The sequence below is a fragment of the Vulpes lagopus genome, chromosome 2 (assembly GCF_018345385.1).
Source record: "Vulpes lagopus strain Blue_001 chromosome 2, ASM1834538v1, whole genome shotgun sequence".
NCBI lineage: Eukaryota > Metazoa > Chordata > Mammalia > Carnivora > Canidae > Vulpes > Vulpes lagopus.
Genome location: NC_054825.1, coordinates 175,328,507 through 175,346,482, shown reverse-complemented (window position 1 = coordinate 175,346,482; position 17,976 = coordinate 175,328,507). Strand labels below are relative to the sequence as shown.

The window sequence follows — 17,976 nt, the reverse complement described above, 5'->3', positions numbered from 1 at the left end:
CCAGGTCATGGGGGGGCCTGCACGGACCCCACCCTGGTGTCCCAGGTCATGGGGGGCCTGCACGGACCACACCTTGGCGTCCCAGATCGTGGGGGGGCCTGCATGGACCCCACCCTGGTGTCCTGGGTCGTGGGGGGGCCTGCACGGACCCCACCCTGGTGTCCTGGGTCGTGGGGGGGCCTGCACGGACCCCACCCTGGTGTCCCAGGCCATCAGGGGCCTATACGGATACCACCGTGGTGTCCCGGGCTGTCCGAGGGCTGCATGGACCCCACCCTGGCATCCTAGGTCATGGGGGGCCCTGCACCGACCCCACTCTGGCATCCCGGGCTGTGGGGGGGCCTGCATGGACCCCACCCTGGTGTCCCAGGCGATGAGGGGGCATGCATGGATCCCACCCTGGCGTCCTGGGCCATTGGGGGCCTGCATGGACCCCACCTTGGCATCCTGGGCCATTGGGGGGCCTGCATGGACCCCACCCTGGCACCCAGGGCTGTCGGGGGCCTGCACAGACCCCATCCTGGCCACCGTTGGGCCAGCAGGTCTGGGGGCTCCAGCCTCTGAAGCTCTGTGGCTGACGGCAGAGGGAGATGAGAGCCCCTGTGGGACACAGCCTTGCCGGGCACCGGTCCTCACGTGGGCCCCGTCCCCAGCAGGGCAGGGGCCCCAGTCGGGGCCCTGGGCTGACCCAGCCTCCTGGATCCGCAGGGTCCAGGCCCAGAGCAGGTGGCGAGGGCCTTGCCCCGGCCCATCACAGGGCAATGGCCAGTCTGGCCCGGGCGCAGGGAGGCCGAGGGGCCGAGGCCTGTCTCTCCCGTCCCTCCTCCTCCTCGGAGTCCAGCTCCTGAGCGGCTTTCCTCCGATGGTCGGACACCCCCCACGGGCGAGCGGGGCGCTGGATCCCAGCTCAGCGGCTCACCCGCCTCTCTGCGCCCCCCACGCCTTGGTCCACCAGGCCTGTGCCCGAGGGAGCCGGCCGCAGAGGCCTGGCATGTACTGGGGGCCCGGGCAGTACCCCCAAAGCTCTCGCCAGCCAGACCCCGGTTCAACACCCGCTGTTTGCTGTGCTCCAGCCCGAGCCCGTGTCCCTGCTCCTCCCGGGGGCTGGCCCCGCAGGGACTCCCCGCACCCTGTCCCCGGGCCTGGGCGGCTCAGCCCTGACCCCCGCGCCCACCCCGGGGCCCTGGGCCTCCGCGCACCCCCGGGGCGGAGGAGGGCGCTCTGCGTGGCCGAGGGGGCCCGGGGAGCAGCCTGACGTCAGGCCCGGCCGGCTTCCAAGCGGGCTGCGGCCTCGCGCTGCGGGGAATCAGGTATAAATCATGCTCGTGCCGGCAACTCGGCTCCTCCGCCGTCCTCCTGGGGCCGGACGCGAGGGCCCGGGCGGTCCCCACGGCGCCTCCAGTCCTCCTCGCCTGCGCTCCGCGGGGCCGGCCCTGCACACGCTCCCGTGGCTGGCAGCGCGCGGCTGCCTGTGTGTGGTTGGGGTTGTGACAGTGATTCAACCTCCAGCAACTTGGCCCCAGCGTCTGGCCCGGATGGTGGTTACGACACCCTGGGCCAGGGCAGGGGCCCCGAAGCGTGTGAAGGTTGCTGTCCCGGGGCGCGGAGGCGGACCGGGGGGCTCCCGTGGGCCAGGCCGGAGCCCGGGTGCCCCCCAACCTCAGCGGCCTGCCGGCACCTCGGGGCGGGTGCATCCGGGGCACACGTCGGGGACCAGGCGCAGACCGGCCGGCAGGGCTGCCGCCCTCCCACCTCCAGCAGGCCGCAGAGCTGGGCCCGTTCTCCGGGGCCTCTCCTGGACTCCCGCCGCTTCCCTGCGAGGCCCCGGCCCCCCGCATCCCGCACGAGGCTGGGATGCCAGGCCTCTCTCTCCGCAGCAGGGGTCAGAGGACAGCCCCCCGAGAGCAGCCTGGCCTCCCTCTCCTGCCTCCTCTCCTCTGCCCCTGGGCCCGAGGCCCTGGGCTGCCGGGACCACCTCTTCAAGGCCCCCCCCGCCCCCCCCCTGCGCTCGCTGCCATCCTTCCTGAGGGCCTCTGCTAAGGCTTCCTCCGGGAAGCCCTCCCTGTGCGCTCGGCGCTCTTCGCACCAGACGACAGCACGCTGCGCCGCCGGGGCCCGCCAAGGCCCGCGGGCCCTGAGAGCAGGACCTGGGCTCCGCTCCAGCCTGACCAGCAGATGCCTCCCGAGGCTCCCCTGCGGCCGGTGCAGCGACCTCACGGGCCCGGGACCCGGGCACCCCCGACCCTGCTCCTCTGTGCGCTTAGACCCCCGCGTGCCAGGGGAGCGTCTGGGTTTGCGCCCCACTATCTGGCTGTTGGCCCGAGTGCCCGGGGCCCCAGCACGTGTCCAGAGCAGCCCCCAGGTCACAGGCCAGTCTCCTGTGCCCGCCTGGCACCCTCAGGCCCCCCGCCGCCCCCCGCGGGCCTGGGCCCAGATTGGCCCCTCGGAGCCTCAGCACCGTCCCTCACAGCCCGAGGCCTCCTGCCCGGAGCGCGGCAGCCCCAGCGGCCGGGCGAGCTGGGCCTCCTTGGGCCAGGAGGCCGGGAGCGGAATCCTCCCAGCCGCTTGCAGACAAAGAGCTCACTTCATCCAAAGACAATGGGCCTCAGGAGACCCTGTGCGCGCCAGGCCCTGGGGGTGCCGCGAGGAAGGCACAGGCCCCGTGGGCCGCGGGAGCTGTCGGGTAGGCCAAGCTGGCGCAGGGCTGACGGCCTGCAGCCCCGCCCCCCCACAGCGTTGTCCGCTGCCAGGACCTCCGGGGACCCATTCACCCCGCGGAAGGGCAGGGGGCAGCGTGCGCCCCGGGCTGCAGGCGCCTCCGTGCTGAGTGGAGCGGGCGTCCCGGAGCCTGTGCACGCAACACCCCCACCCCTCCCGCCCGCAAACAGCAGGAGGGAGTCAAGGCGGCCAGGGAGGGTGGGAACGTGGCGCTCAGGACAGAGGGGCCACACGGGGCCGCAGCGCAGCCCTCCCCGCCCTGGCTCCTGCCACCGAGGAAGCCTGGAGGCTGCGCGGCGCGGGGTCCCGGCCCCCCATGTGCCACACTCTCGCACCCCTCGCCTACTCCAAGGGGAGGCCTGCCCCAACCCCTCCCTGCCCCAGCCCCTACCCCTCCCTGCCCCTGCTCTTGCCCCTGCTCCAGCCCCTGCCCTCCCTGCCCCTACTCCTGCCCCAGCTCCCACCCTAGTCCTTGCCCCTACTCCAGCCCCTGCCCTCCCTGCCCCAGCCCTTGCCCCTACTCCAGCCCCTGCCCTCCCTGCTCCTCCCTGCCCCTCTCTGCCTGGCAGGGAGGCAGAGCTGGCAGGGGCACCCCAACACAGGCCACAGGGGACACGTGCAGGCCGTGCGGGCCCAGCTCCCGAGGCCCTTCTCCTGCTGCCCGGCCTGCTCTGGGGCAGTCTGCTTCTCGAGTCGGCTTCCCACCTCAATGGCTGCTCCCCCCAGGGGCCAGGACCCTGACGCAGCAGAGCCAGGAGCAGGGGGCCGCTGCACACAGCTGCACGGGAGCAAGGAGCGACGGTGGGGCTGTTTGCGCAGACTCGATGGCTTGGAGGCCCAAGAGCCGCGGGGCCCCGAGCGTGTGCCACCCACCACCTGCGTGGGGCCCTGGGGGGGTGTGAGCTCAGGAGCGTGGGGCCCCACAGCCTGGCGGGGGGAGGCCAGGGCGGCAGCCGAGCACAGAGGGGACGGAGCCGGGCTGCTGGGAGGTGGGAGGCCAGGCCTCCGCGGTGGCTGGAGGGACAGCACAGAACAGCCCGGGGCAGCGGCCCACTGACACCCCGAGGTGCTTCTGCTGGCTTCACCCCAAGGCTCCATCACGGGACCCCTCGGGCTGCACGCTCCCTGGTAGCCGGGGAGACCCCTGCCCCGCTGCGGACGCCAGGGAAGCCCCTCCGTGCGGCTGCCACCCCAGCGTGGCCAGTCCCCTGAGCTCGGCCGCCCTTCCCCGGCTGCCTGGGTGACGACGGGAGGGCGCCCCCGCTCTGACCCCGGTTCTGCGCCTGCTCTGGTCGCTCCTCCGTGCTGCTCCTCTGGGCATCGTGCTGCGCCCCTGGTGTCCCTTTACCCTTCCCCGGAACCGCGGGAAGCAGCCGAGCAGTCTCAGCGGGTGTGTGTCTTGGCCCAGCAGCGGAACCCACAAACCAGGGGCATTTCCGCTAGGACGGGACATGGGGCTGACCTGGCCCCGGCCGCCTCCTCGCAGCCACGGGGAGGTGACCTGCCCCGCTGCGCGTGCCCAGGCCAAGAGTCCACCCCAGGAAGAGGGGACATGACTTGCTCGGCCTGCGAGGTGACTGCCCGGCCGGGGGCAGGGGCAGACTGGCACAGGGTGGGGAGCACAGGGCGGAGAGGCAGAGGGAGAGCGCCTGGGTCCCGCAGGCGTGCGGGGAGGGAGGGTCCCCTGCAGACGGCAGGACGCGCGCCACAGCCCCTGGCCGGTGGTGGCCAAAGCTGACCAAACCCGGGCGCCTGGGTGGCTCAGGTGGGTAAGCGTCTGCCTTCCCGGGGTCCTGGGATTGTGCCTCGTGTTGGGCTCCCTGCTCACTGGGGAGCCTGCTCCTCCCTTCTGCTTGTGGCCTCTCTCACTCCCTGCGTCTCCCAAATACAAAATAAAAACCTTTTAAGAAAACAAACCCCCCGAGCAAACCCTTGTCACCTGATGTACAGAGAGGGAGTGAAGAGAGCAGGATGGGTGGTGGCCCTCGGGGGGCTGGTGACTGCCCCGCAGTTTAAAGGTCAGACCCCGCTCCCCCCGCAGCCCCCAGCGCCCCTCCTGCACCGCACCCCGTGGATTCACAGGTGCTTTTACACTCCCTTCTTTCACACAAAAGAGGGACTGGTCACCCCTTCCCACACTTTTCCCACTTTTCCGTCTCCATGCGTCAAGCATCCCGAAGGTCTCCGTGTTAGCTCGAGATGCTGTTTCCTTCTGCAGCCACCAAACCATGCAAGTCCTGTCACCTTGTCACCCCAGCAGGGGCTTCACCTGTAGGTTTTCCTGTCTCGTCCTCCTCTGGGGGCTGAGTTCCCATTGTGGGAATCGCCGGACCACCAGGGTCCTGTTCCTGCTGGACAGGTGAGGGTGCGGGGCTGGGGCCCGGGGCCTCCAGGACCCCTCCACAGCTCCCTCGCCTCCGCTGGGGGCCCGCTGGCTCGGTGTGCCTCAGAGAGTGGCAGTCGCGGAGCGTCCCTCACCTGCAACTCATCCCCACATCTGGCCGTGTGGCCCTGGGGCTGGTCAGCTAACACAGAGCCCCCAGCCCCAGGGGCCGCATCCTGGGGCTTTCACAGCTGGGGGGTCTTCTTTTACCTAAACAAAGGCTCCGTGGAGGGAGGCCGATCTGACTGCCGTGGTCCCTCTGGTTTCAGAATGAGCCGAGGGTCCAGCCTTGGAGGTGGGGGGCGGCCAGGCCCCCAGAGGGCCTTGCAGCAGCTGCTCACCGTTCCCGAACGCCGCGAGCACCCGGCCCCCACCAAAGCCAGCCGCGGCCTGAACACAAGGGCACCCCACGCACGACCAAACGCCGCTGTTGGTCTGGTGCTCAAGCTCCCTCTGGAGTGGACCCTGCTCTGGGACAGGACGGGGGACATGCTGACACCCCAGCGGCCACGGCAAGCAGGGCTTCCTGCCGGTGGAGAATGCCAGATGGGATGTGGGGTGACTCTGGGCCGAGCTCCCCCGTTCCCAGCCCTGTCCCTCCCCGGGGGTCAGCCCCTTCTCCTGGGGCTGCTCCTGGGGACCTGACACTGGTTGAGCGTGTGGAGGGGGGACGGAATCAGGTTGTGGCACGCAGGACCCGCCCCACGGCCACCAGCGTCCTCACCCGGCTTCATGGCGCTCATGACAGCACGGCAGCTCCGCAGCACCGCCTCATAGATGGCCTTCTGGTCTGCGGTGAACTTGCCGTTGGCCGGGAACGAGCACGTGATGTCGGAAGAGAAGCAGTAATACTCGCCACCCATGTCGAACAGGCTGCAGGGAGAGGAGTCTGTGAGGTTGGGATGCCCCCAGCCCTGCTCCCCCCGCCCCCACCCCAGGACTCAGGGCAGCCTGCTGGGCCCTGGGGGCGTCCGGGTGCCGGGCCCGAGCCATCCAGGTCACCAGCGCAGGCAGCAGTACGGGGCCTCCCACCCTCTGACCCCAGAGCTGGCAGCCTGGAGGGAGCAGGGCCCATCCTGCACACACGCCCCCGGCCCCGAGGCCTCTGGATGCCCGGCTGTGGGCCTCGCCTTGACAGGGAGAGAGGGGCGGAGACGTGCCCAGGCCCTGCCTCGCCACCTCCACGCAAGCGCTCCCACAGGCACCCAGGGCTCCCCTGCCCGGCGCTGCTCGTGGCAGCCGGGGTGGGGGGGCTTGGGATGGAGGCCCCCACGGACGCACGAGGTGGGCTAAGCTACACACCCAGCTCTCCCGGGCCGGGTGTCTGAGTGAGACCCAGCGGGTGGCTCTGTTCCAGCGCCACTCCCCCCCACCCCCGCACCCCTGCCCAGAGGGAAGTGTGGCTCTCCCCGCTGGGATGGACGGATGTGCTCCGCCGGGGCCTGAGGGAAGGACAGGGCGGCCCAGCAGGCAGGGGCAGAGGGGGTGGAAGGGGGGCTACAGGGCCCGAGCTGGGCTCTGAGAGCCAGCGGGGGCGGGGGGGGGCGGTGCTGAACACTCGGGCAGGCTGGGGGCTCAGGAGGACGGACACCCCGTGGCAGGGCCCGGGGGCAGGGCGAGGAGGGAGCCACGTGGGCCTCTCCCATGCCTCCGCGGCCTCGGGGTCCCCACTGGTCAAGCACAGGAAGCACCCACCCTGCACCCTCTGTGGTGGAATGTGACGCGGTGTGACTGTTGGGCCCCCGCACTCCCCGGCCGGGAGCAGTGGGGCCCACAGACTGAGCACCCCCCATCCCGTCCCACCCCGGCACCTCAGCAGGCTTACAGAGGGGCCCCACCAGCACCCGGCCCTTGGTCGGCCAAGCCAGGACCCGGGTGGAGACAAAACCAACGGAGGCCGTCGGTCTAGCCCCGGGCCCAGGATTCTGGGTGCCCCGAGTCGGGTGGAGCCGACGGGCGGGGCTGGCTTCCTCCGGGGGGGGGGGGGGGGGGTCCGGTCTGCAGGGCGTGAGTCCTGGCAAATCTGAGCCGCAGGGCAGAGCTGGGCCTTCCCCCAGGGCGTCCCTGCAGACCCGAGGCAGTCCTCGTGGGCACAGCCGCTCAACAGGCATGGCAGGGGCTGCCGGCACGTCTACCTTGGGGCCCCGACCCTCAGCGACAACAGAGCAGGGGGTCCCTGCCCTGCTGGGGGGAGGGCGGGAGCTGGGCCCTGTGGCCTGACAGCACCAGCTACTCCAAAGAAACAGCATTTTGGAGGCAAAAACCCAAATGCTCAGGATACCCGGATGCTTTGCTGGAATCCAAAGTCCCCAGCCGAGCACTTTAAATCTCCTGTCTTTTTCCGATTGCAAAACACCATAAACAGTGTCAACAGTGCAAAAAGCACCAGATAACACCTCAGGTGATTCTCAGGGGGGTGGGGGGAGAGCCCCAAGCAGGACGGCGCAGAGCTCCAGGCCGGGTCAAAGTCACAGACTGTAGGGGACCCTGCTGGGGGGGGCAGCACCTGGGCCTCCCGGGAAGTGACCCGACACAAGACAGAGAGGCCTTGAGCAGACGTGCCCAGGCAGCTGCGCCCCAGGAGGCCCCAGATGCAACAGGGGGTTTGGGCCAACAGCTGCTTGCGGGGGCACGCGGGGCCCCCCGGAGCTGGCCGGGAGGGCGGGACACATCTCGGCCCTCACCTGCGGGGAAAGCGAGGTTCTGAACGCTGGCGCAGCAGCTCAGAGCCCAGCGACGGGCCCTCCTGTCCTGGCTCCAGTCCCGGGCCCCGGGGCCTCCGCGCTTCTACTTTTAAGACGCAGGGACGCTGCCCCTTGTGCCCTCCCGGGGAGCGGGTCTGTGTGGGGCCGTGGCCCAGTTTCACCCTGGGAGCGGAGCGTTCTCACTGGGGCCCCTCAGAGACAACAAAGGAAAATGGTTTGTGGTTTGTTGATTCACAACGTCCAAGAACGGCCTGCGCAGAAAGGACGGAGCCGGGGGCTCGGGCAACACAGGCTCCTGGGGGCCAACAGCTCCGCAGGACCGGGCCCATCTCAAAAGGAAAACAGAAATTGGACAATGTCAGAAACGAGGGAGCCCGCAAGAGCACGCTGGGGGCCGGAGTCACCTAGAGCGGCGACAGCAAGCCGCTCCTCCGGGGCAGACGACTCCTGAACTTGCTCAGGAGTCCCGTGTCCTCAGGAGCACAGCCAGGACGCCGGGTGGACGTGCCGGGAGCTCCTCGGCCCGCCTGGCGTTCCCGTGCGGATTCTAGAAGACTTCGCTTGCGCTTTTTGTGTGAGAATCGTCGGCTCGCTGCAGAAGGAAGTGGACCCCCGGCGGCCGGCTCCATCCTGCCCAGCGCCGCCCGGGCACGGGGCTGGAGTCTATTTTCGTGTTCTCAGTTCCTTATCTTTCTCTGCTTTAAAAAAAAAAAAATCCCCCTCAGAGTTCCTACACACATAAGTCATTCAGATTCAAGCCGCTCCGGGATCCGGGGACGAAAGCCGCCTCCATAAATCATCTCCCTCCAGGTCCTCCGTGTCCCCTCCAGCCGTCCTCTGAGCGCAGAGCGACAGTGGGGAGCGTGGTCACAGTTTCTGGCTCCGCCGAGCGCTCGGGATCCTCCTCCTCCCCGGCGGCCTGGGGACACCCACCAGGCCGCTACCATCCTTGGCCCAGCAAATGCATGTCATAATCTAAGACATCTGGGGAGAAGTCCCACATCTCCAAGCAATACGCTGGCGTCTCTTCGCTCACACATGTATATCTGGTTCTATTTCTGGCCGGGACGAGAGGGTGTCTGCCTTTGGCTCCTCCCGGGCAGCTTCGTGCCCAGGCTACCCGCCACCGCTGGCTCAGCCGGGCGCCCCCCGAGCCCCCTCTGCTCCCCGGGCCCCACGGCGGGGACCGGCCGGCCCTCGGGCAGACGACGGCCTCCGAGATGGTTGGGCCGGGGACCGAGGCCTGGGGAGCATTCTGGGGAAACGCTGCGGTGTGTGTACTGGGCTCCCTGCGCCCGGCGTCCAGCCTGCCACCAACGCCCCGAGCGTCGGCCTGGCCCCAGGCCACCTCTCACCCAAGCCTGGGCACACAGGCCTGGGCGCGGCGGCGGCACCGCACACCTCACTGTGTGCCCGGCCCAGCGCTCCCGACGAGGCCAGGGGATTTCTGAGAAGCAGGAAAACTCCTGCTTCCCTCCAGACCTCAGCACGAGAGGGGAAGACGTGCCACTGGCCTTCCCGCTCATGTACTGCAGCGGGCAGCCCCTCAGAGGAGGCCCGTGGCCTGCCCCCCGCCCGTGCAGTGCCAAGCCCCCCGAGGCGACCCGCGGGGCGAAGGTCATCACCTGGAGGCCGCAGGCTGACGCTTGGAGCAGACCTCTCCCTCTACCTTCTAGGCCTCCCGCTTGGAGCAGACCTCTCCCTCTACCTTCTAGGCCTCCCTGCTCCCCACCCCGGCCACGGGCTGCTCCTGCGGCGACCGGGCCCCAGAGACCCTGGCGTACACGGTCACAGGAACAGACGCGGGCCAGGGGCGTCCTGCGTATCTAGGAAGAACTGCTGTTGCCACTCTACAGATGGCGTGGGGAGACGCAGGGCACCGCTGCGGGGCCACGTCCCCAGCAAGGGCACTAGAGGGCATGTGGCCCAGCGTGTGGGTGGGACCCAGTGACTGTCCACCCAAGCGGCCACTGCCACCAGGCACAGTGGACAGCGCTGGCGTCAGCGCAGTGGCCCCCGCCGGGGAGGGCCTGAGTCGGCGTCATGAGCACAGCACGTGCTTCATTTCACTTTTTTGGTAGGCAGCGTCTGTCCCGTGATGTCTGGGAGCACCCAGGCTGTCTGGACCAGTGCTTTCCAGACCGTGGGTGGGGCTCCCTGCTGGCCCGTGGGTGGGGCTCCCTGCTGGCCCGTGGGTGGGGCTCCCTGCTGGCCCGTGGGTGGGGCTCCCTGCTGGCCCGTGGGTGGGGCTCCCTGCTGGCCCGTGGGTGGGGCTCCCTGCTGGCCCGTGGGTGGGGCTCCCTGCTGGCCCGTGGGTGGGGCTCCCTGCTGGCCCGTGGGTGGGGCTCCCTGCTGGCCCGTGGGTGGGGCTCCCTGCTGGCCCGTGGGTGGGGCTCCCTGCTGGCCCGTGGGTGGGGCTCCCTGCTGGCCCGTGGGTGGGGCTCCCTGCTGGCCCGTGGGTGGGGCTCCCTGCTGGCCCGTGGGTGGGGCTCCCTGCTGGCCCGTGGGTGGGGCTCCCTGCTGGCCCGTGGGTGGGGCTCCCTGCTGGCCCGTGGGTGGGGCTCCCTGCTGGCCCGTGGGTGGGGCTCCCTGCTGGCCCGTGGGTGGGGCTCCCTGCTGGCCCGTGGGTGGGGCTCCCTGCTGGCCCGTGGGTGGGGCTCCCTGCTGGCCCGTGGGTGGGGCTCCCTGCTGGCCCGTGGGTGGGGCTCCCTGCTGGCCCGTGGGTGGGGCTCCCTGCTGGCCCGTGGGTGGGGCTCCCTGCTGGCCCGTGGGTGGGGCTCCCTGCTGGCCCGTGGGTGGGGCTCCCTGCTGGCCCGTGGGTGGGGCTCCCTGCTGGCCCGTGGGTGGGGCTCCCTGCTGGCCCGTGGGTGGGGCTCCCTGCTGGCCCGTGGGTGGGGCTCCCTGCTGGCCCGTGGGTGGGGCTCCCTGCTGGCCCGTGGGTGGGGCTCCCTGCTGGCCCGTGGGTGGGGCTCCCTGCTGGCCCGTGGGTGGGGCTCCCTGCTGGCCCGTGGGTGGGGCTCCCTGCTGGCCCGTGGGTGGGGCTCCCTGCTGGCCCGTGGGTGGGGCTCCCTGCTGGCCCGTGGGTGGGGCTCCCTGCTGGCCCGTGGGTGGGGCTCCCTGCTGGCCCGTGGGTGGGGCTCCCTGCTGGCCCCTGGGAGGAAAACCCTTATTTCTCCGGGCAAAGAGAAGTGGGGCTTTGGTCATTGTGAGCTGTGTCCTCACGTCTGCTGGTCGGCAGGGCAGTGATCGGGACAGGGAGAAACAGGGGCCCCGCCCCGTGCCCTGACAGCAGGGGGGACCAGGCTGGGACAGGCACCCCCCCCCCCCCGCCCCTTCCCACGCCCCAGGGGCACCCGGAGAGCCCCCCCAGGCAGGGAGGAGGCCCGCCCACACATCCTGAGACAACGCTGCCCTCTTCTGGCCAGCGCTGGGATGTCCGGCTCGCCACCCACGGGCCACATCCTGCCTGCAGCGAGGCCACCCAGGCGCGGGCGTCCTTAGACAGGTGCCCTAGAAGGTTCTGAGGAGGAACACGGCGTCCGACCTCAGGAACCTTCTCCCTGCTCCTTGATCAGATGGTGGAAGCCAGAGGAGCAGGAGCGGAGAAGGGGTGTCCAAGTTGCTTTCCAAATCCGAACCCACGGTTGGGTTCCCACAGCCTGGACCCCTCCCGCCTCTGCCCCTGGGGCGATCCTGCCGAGGGGCACAGGGCAGGCCAGAGGGCCGCGAAGGCCAGCCCCAGCCCCGTGCGTCTAGCACAAGGAGGGCCCGGGTCCGGGGCACTGCCTTCCCGTGGATTTGAAGGCAGACGGTGGCGCTCGCTGCTGGCCCGTGGGTGGGGCTCCCTGCTGGCCCGTGGGTGGGGCTCCCTGCTGGCCCGTGGGTGGGGCTCCCTGCTGGCCCGTGGGTGGGGCTCCCTGCTGGCCCGTGGGTGGGGCTCCCTGCTGGCCCGTGGGTGGGGCTCCCTGCTGGCCCGTGGGTGGGGCTCCCTGCTGGCCCGTGGGTGGGGCTCCCTGCTGGCCCGTGGGTGGGGCTCCCTGCTGGCCCGTGGGTGGGGCTCCCTGCTGGCCCGTGGGTGGGGCTCCCTGCTGGCCCGTGGGTGGGGCTCCCTGCTGGCCCGTGGGTGGGGCTCCCTGCTGGCCCGTGGGTGGGGCTCCCTGCTGGCCCGTGGGTGGGGCTCCCTGCTGGCCCGTGGGTGGGGCTCCCTGCTGGCCCGTGGGTGGGGCTCCCTGCTGGCCCGTGGGTGGGGCTCCCTGCTGGCCCGTGGGTGGGGCTCCCTGCTGGCCCGTGGGTGGGGCTCCCTGCTGGCCCGTGGGTGGGGCTCCCTGCTGGCCCGTGGGTGGGGCTCCCTGCTGGCCCGTGGGTGGGGCTCCCTGCTGGCCCGTGGGTGGGGCTCCCTGCTGGCCCGTGGGTGGGGCTCCCTGCTGGCCCGTGGGTGGGGCTCCCTGCTGGCCCGTGGGTGGGGCTCCCTGCTGGCCCGTGGGTGGGGCTCCCTGCTGGCCCGTGGGTGGGGCTCCCTGCTGGCCCGTGGGTGGGGCTCCCTGCTGGCCCGTGGGTGGGGCTCCCTGCTGGCCCGTGGGTGGGGCTCCCTGCTGGCCCGTGGGTGGGGCTCCCTGCTGGCCCGTGGGTGGGGCTCCCTGCTGGCCCGTGGGTGGGGCTCCCTGCTGGCCCGTGGGTGGGGCTCCCTGCTGGCCCGTGGGTGGGGCTCCCTGCTGGCCCGTGGGTGGGGCTCCCTGCTGGCCCGTGGGTGGGGCTCCCTGCTGGCCCGTGGGTGGGGCTCCCTGCTGGCCCGTGGGTGGGGCTCCCTGCTGGCCCGTGGGTGGGGCTCCCTGCTGGCCCGTGGGTGGGGCTCCCTGCTGGCCCGTGGGTGGGGCTCCCTGCTGGCCCGTGGGTGGGGCTCCCTGCTGGCCCGTGGGTGGGGCTCCCTGCTGGCCCGTGGGTGGGGCTCCCTGCTGGCCCGTGGGTGGGGCTCCCTGCTGGCCCGTGGGTGGGGCTCCCTGCTGGCCCGTGGGTGGGGCTCCCTGCTGGCCCGTGGGTGGGGCTCCCTGCTGGCCCGTGGGTGGGGCTCCCTGCTGGCCCGTGGGTGGGGCTCCCTGCTGGCCCGTGGGTGGGGCTCCCTGCTGGCCCGTGGGTGGGGCTCCCTGCTGGCCCGTGGGTGGGGCTCCCTGCTGGCCCGTGGGTGGGGCTCCCTGCTGGCCCGTGGGTGGGGCTCCCTGCTGGCCCGTGGGTGGGGCTCCCTGCTGGCCCGTGGGTGGGGCTCCCTGCTGGCCCGTGGGTGGGGCTCGCTGCTGGCCCGTGGGTGGGGCTCCCTGCTGGCCCGTGGGTGGGGCTCCCTGCTGGCCCGTGGGTGGCGCACCAGCCCCCGGCACTTCCACCCACCTTGGGGACTCTGGTTTCCGGAGTCCAGGCTGGCTCTGGGAAGCCAGGGCAGTACGCGGGAGCCACATCTGTCTTTACGACAGCTGTGCTCACACGCACCTGGCTGGGGCTGGCCTGGTGGGGAGGGGCTCCTGGGCTCCCGCCAGAGAGGATGTCCAGCACAGTACCGCATCCTCGGTGTGAGCACGCGAAGGGCGTGAATTAGCGAGTGTACCACCCTCTTGCCACTGTTCTACAAGGTCTGCATTTGCCTTAAACACCCCCCAAAAGCAACTACTGGCTCCTCTAGGGCAGTGACCGGGGGGTGGGCCCCTGGAGAACTCGTGAAAGGCTCTGAGGGCCAAGGGCAAAGCCCCAGCAGGCCCGACGAGAGGCCTCGTGGCTCTGAGGGCGCTGGGTGCGGGGCCCGCAGGATCGGAAGCCACATCAAAGTCTGCTTCCCCATCCGTGGGTCACGCGGAGCAGGTGGGGCAGCATCGCGCAGAGGGAAATGAGCAGCGGCCCCAGAGCGGGTGACGAGGCTCCAGGTGACGAGGCTCACACGGAGGGAGACCAGCGTGCAGACTTACAAGCCTCCGATCACGGGGCAGCGACTGACGCCACAGCAGCTGTGGCCTCGCTCCCGGGCAGGGGCTGGTGGTGGAGGGACAGAGGCCCAGGTGGGGGGTTGCTGGCCAGCCTCACACCGCACCTGGCACTCACCTGGGGGACAGCGCGGGGCCCGAAAACACAGAATGGGCCTCAGCGCTCCAGAGCGATCTGCCTCAGGCTCTGTGGGGGCCCCAGACAGCCCCCTCCTGAAGGTCCAACTATCTCTGGGGCATCTTCACCTGACTTCAAGGGACGGACACCCAGAACGTAGCAGCAGGAGGGCACCTGGGAGGCACTCGGCTCCAGGGAAAGCCCTGCGCTGTGCTCCTGTTTTGGTTTCGTACCTTATGATGAAGCATCGTGGCTTTTATGTTGGGGTAACAGAGTGATTTATTATTTACCGAACACAGTAGGCGCGCGGCGGATCAATTTCAATAAAACGACGGATTCTAAACGCCGCCAGCAGTCTGGCAATGGCAGTAATCAACAAAACATGTTGCTCTAAATGCTGCATAATAAATTGACTATAATAAACTCATAATTATTCTACTGGCTACATTTCAAAGTTAGCACCAGAAAAATAAAATCACCAATTTGGACTTGGCATTAACATCCACGGGACTTCTGGATCGCTCCTGTCTCAGCTGCAAGCAGGAGATGCAGGAGATGCAGGAGACGCAGGTGCCGCGCACACCTGGGGGCGAGGAGGGGGGCCGGGTCACACCTGCGCCACGGGGAGACCTGATACATGTCGCGCCCTGGTCAGCCGAGCCCCACCCCAGCAGCGGCCACCCCAGGAACACAGCTGCGACCAGCCTGTCACGGGGCGAGCACCGTACTGGGGGCAGAGGAGGAGAGTGGAGACGCAGCCGTCTCCGGGGCCTGCCAAGCTCAAGAGCAGAACACCCCATGGCCACACGGCACTGCCGCGGGGCCCTCCAGGAGCCCAGAGCTGGCCTCGGGACAGCTAACGTCTGCTCCTGTGGCCCGGTCTCTGCTTCTGCCCCGGGACTGGATTCCCACCTCCTGGCCCTGCAGGCAGGACGGGCTGCAAAAGGGCACTCGCAAAGGTTTCAGGAGGCGAAAGTCCCGGAGACACCAGGTGGTCGGTCTCTCTTTGGGGCCAGCGTGGCTCGGCTGAGGGCAGAGCCCACCCCTCTCTTTCCTTAGTCTCCAGCTGAGCCAAGTCTGAGGCAGCCACTCCCCACTCTCTAAATCCCTCTGGCTCTGCACCTGGACCCCCCCACCCACCGCCTACCTGGGGGCACAGTGGGGGGAGGCAGGGTGAGACAATCTACCTGAAGAGATCTCCCTGGTGCCAGGTGTACCCCCTCGGCCACTATGAGACACTCTGGGAGGTTGCAGCCACTTTGGGTGTCCTCCCCTGTATGCTCCGGGCCCCACTCTGCTGGTCCAGGCCCCCAGGGAAGGGCATATTAGCTCCGAGCCTGCGTTTCTGACACGTTTCTCCTGCCCCTCCGTGCAGCTCCTCTCGGAGGAGAGGACTATCTCCACCAACAGAAAAGTAGACTGAGGCTTCAAGAGGGGACTGAGTGGCTGTTTCCTCCCAGAAGTTTGAGCCAGGCTCTGGCCGACAGCAGCCCGAGCCAGACACCCTGTCCAGCTACTGACCCCGGCTGAGGGGCGAGCCTGCAGCCAGTCGCAGAGCCTGCCGTGCCTCGTGGCAGGGACCCCCTGGGACTGGGTAGATTTCTGAAAACACCTAGCAGTGACAGCTCAGAACTCGGCTCATGCCTCCCAGTGGACGGGGGCCAGGGCCTCTGTTTGCGGGCTCCCCTCCTCACTGCCGTAGGGCCGGGCTCCATGCACAGGCGGCGGGGCTCTGACCGCTGGCCAGGCATTATCCAGAACTCTTGCTCGGGAACTGAGCCTAGCAGGGTGACACACCCACCACCCGAGAGGAAGCAGGCTGGCAGGTGCCCCGGCAACCAGGAGATGCAGGCACCAAAGAACCGGGCGGGACAGCGGGTGACCCCCACCCTGCCTGTGTGTTGATGACCATGGTAAGGTGTCTGAAGGCCAAGACGGGCAGGCCTGGGTGGGCCTGAGGCCTCTGGGTGGCCCTCACTGGCCCCGTGGCAGCCGGGGCTGGCCCTGCCCGATGGTGGAGAGAAGCAGGGAGTGCCCAGTGTCCGTGAGCCAAAGAGAGAGCTGGTCTGGGTCTGACCAGCAGCTGCCCAGAGAGGTGCGGCGTATGCCCAGGGTGAGCCCTGCACCCCGGGGTCATGAGTAGGCTGTGCAGTTCTGCCAACAGGGGACAGTCCGTCGGAGGGTTGGGGGCTGCAGATCCTGTGTGCACCTGCTGAGTTGGGGCCCCATGAGGTGCTCTGAGCACCTTAAAGTTGTGCTCAGAAAAGCCCAGCAAACAGTCTTGAAGGTCAAGCACCCCCTATGACCTCCTGAACTAATGGCCATTTATGGGTGGCTGAGGCTGGCAGGACGCAGAGGATTGGAGGCTCCCCAGGGGTCTTCCCTGCTCCAGACTTGGTGCCCGCCCTCCTGGTACCCAGAGGTGTGAGTGCAGTGAGTGTGGGGCAGGATCTGGGGGTCGGCTCATGCTCCCTCTGAGGCTGGGCCTCAGCCTCCCCGGCACAGGGGCCACCCCCTCTCTCCACCCCCACCCCCTCTCTCTGTGCTTCCCTGGCCTTGGAGACCAGACGTCATGCAGGTGGGCGGCCCTGGCAAGGCAGTCTGGGCCCAGAGCAGACCTGAGGGCCCCATAGTGCTCAGGCCTCTCAGGGCGGGACCAAGAGGCCCCAGGCACGCGGGACACACGCAGAGCACGGGCAGGGGCAGCGCAGGGCTGGCCTCACTCACCACATGTCTCCATCCTGGATGGTCCGGTCGTTGGGGGCCCCGGCGTGTCCATAGTGCAGCACAGCTGAATTCTCACCACTGCAGAGTGAGGGGCAGGGGGGCAGTGTCAGGAGCACGACCTCACCCAGCAGGCCCTGGGCTCGCACTCCAAACCCCTGCCCAAAGGCAATACCATCCACCCGCCAGTAGAGACCCTGGGGTTGGCTAGACCAGGCCTATGGCCTGAGGTGGGGGCGGGGAGCAGGGTGGCCCTGGCACCTGCAGCCCTACAGCTGGTGGCCAGCCTCCTGGCTCTGGGCTCACAGTACCGCCACGTGCAGGGCTTCCCCAGGTGAGTGCTGTGTGGCCCGGTGCCCTTGGGGCTGGGGATGTGGGACTGCTGGGGGAGACGGGGTCTGAGGCCCGGGGAAGGGACACCCAGGAAGCCTCCTTTTCCTGGTGGAGGGAGAGGGGAGGCCGGGGAAGGGCCCGGACCGCAACAGGGGCCACCATCTGCAAGCCTCGCTCTTCTAACTCAAGCTTGCTTCCCTAAAGAGCGATGCCTTTAAGAAAAAAAGGACTTTTAAGTCCATCCAAAGGAGAAAAAAAAAAAAAAATACCACCCCACCTGGGTGTAATATTTATGGCCCTGTTCGGGAGTCTCAGGAATCATAAAAGTAGAAATAATGATTTTTCTCTCTATCCACCAGAGAAGAACATTTCCAAAGACTGAGATGTTCACATGTATTATTCATGCGCCGAGGACGCACACATCAGCAGAGCTGCGGGCTCCGGCCTGGCTGCGCAGAGGCCAGACCCTCTGACCCAGGGGCAGAGCATGGGGAGACCAGTCAGGGTGGGCCTGGGGGGCTGAGGGGGCCACCCACAGCCAGGCCGTGCCCCTCAAAGACACACCTAAGGAACACACGTGGACATGCACACGGCGGTGCACGCTTGCGGCCATGAGCTGCCCCATTCTCAAGGTCACGCGTGCCCCAAGCCTCCAAGCACACTCAGCCACATGCAGGTGACACACAGGGAGCCCTCGGCCCCAGCCACAATGGGACACCCCCCACCCGGATACCCAGCCCCGCCACAGTCGTGATGTTCCCTACGTGGCCACCCTGACGGCTACACACGGGCTCGGAACCACGGCCTCACGTGCTGACATAGCTCCTTCCCTCACTGCCGCACACAAAAGCCATCACAGTTGCGTGCCACATCCTGGTCCTCACAGGCTGGGTGTGCACCTGTGTGGAGGGGGCCGGGAAGGCCAGCCAGCAGCCCAGGGCGGCAGCCACCCTGGAGGGGGCAAGGGAGGCCGTGGCCGAGTGGGCTGGCTCCCTCCTTTGCCCCACGCGGGCCGGGAGCCTTAGGAGGGAG

At 69.1% G+C, this 17,976-nt stretch overlaps 2 protein-coding genes across 2 annotated transcripts in view; both read right to left on the bottom strand.

The window, feature by feature from the left end:
• Positions 1-17,976, bottom strand: part of PEPD (peptidase D) — a 110,854-nt gene that overhangs the window by 4,961 nt on the left and 87,917 nt on the right. The window contains exons 11-12 of the mRNA XM_041746015.1: positions 16,615-16,692; positions 5,826-5,974 (exon numbers count right to left, since the gene is read on the bottom strand). Of these exons, the coding sequence (XP_041601949.1) occupies positions 5,826-5,974; positions 16,615-16,692 (227 nt within the window). The remainder of the gene's footprint in view (positions 1-5,825; positions 5,975-16,614; positions 16,693-17,976) is intronic.
• Positions 5,981-9,910, bottom strand: LOC121485529 (basic proline-rich protein-like). Its single transcript, XM_041746016.1, has 2 exons — positions 9,515-9,910; positions 5,981-9,475 (listed from the first exon to the last, which is right to left on the bottom strand). Exon 2 carries the CDS (start codon positions 7,348-7,350, stop codon positions 6,391-6,393), a length of 960 nt encoding a protein of 319 aa, XP_041601950.1. The 5' UTR covers positions 7,351-9,475; positions 9,515-9,910; the 3' UTR covers positions 5,981-6,390.

What these genes read in the sequence shown, in the direction of transcription:
- LOC121485529 (XM_041746016.1), bottom strand. Translation starts at nt 7,350, where the DNA reads ATGCTGTTTCTTTGGAGTAGCTGGTGCTGTCAGGCCACAGGGCCCAGC.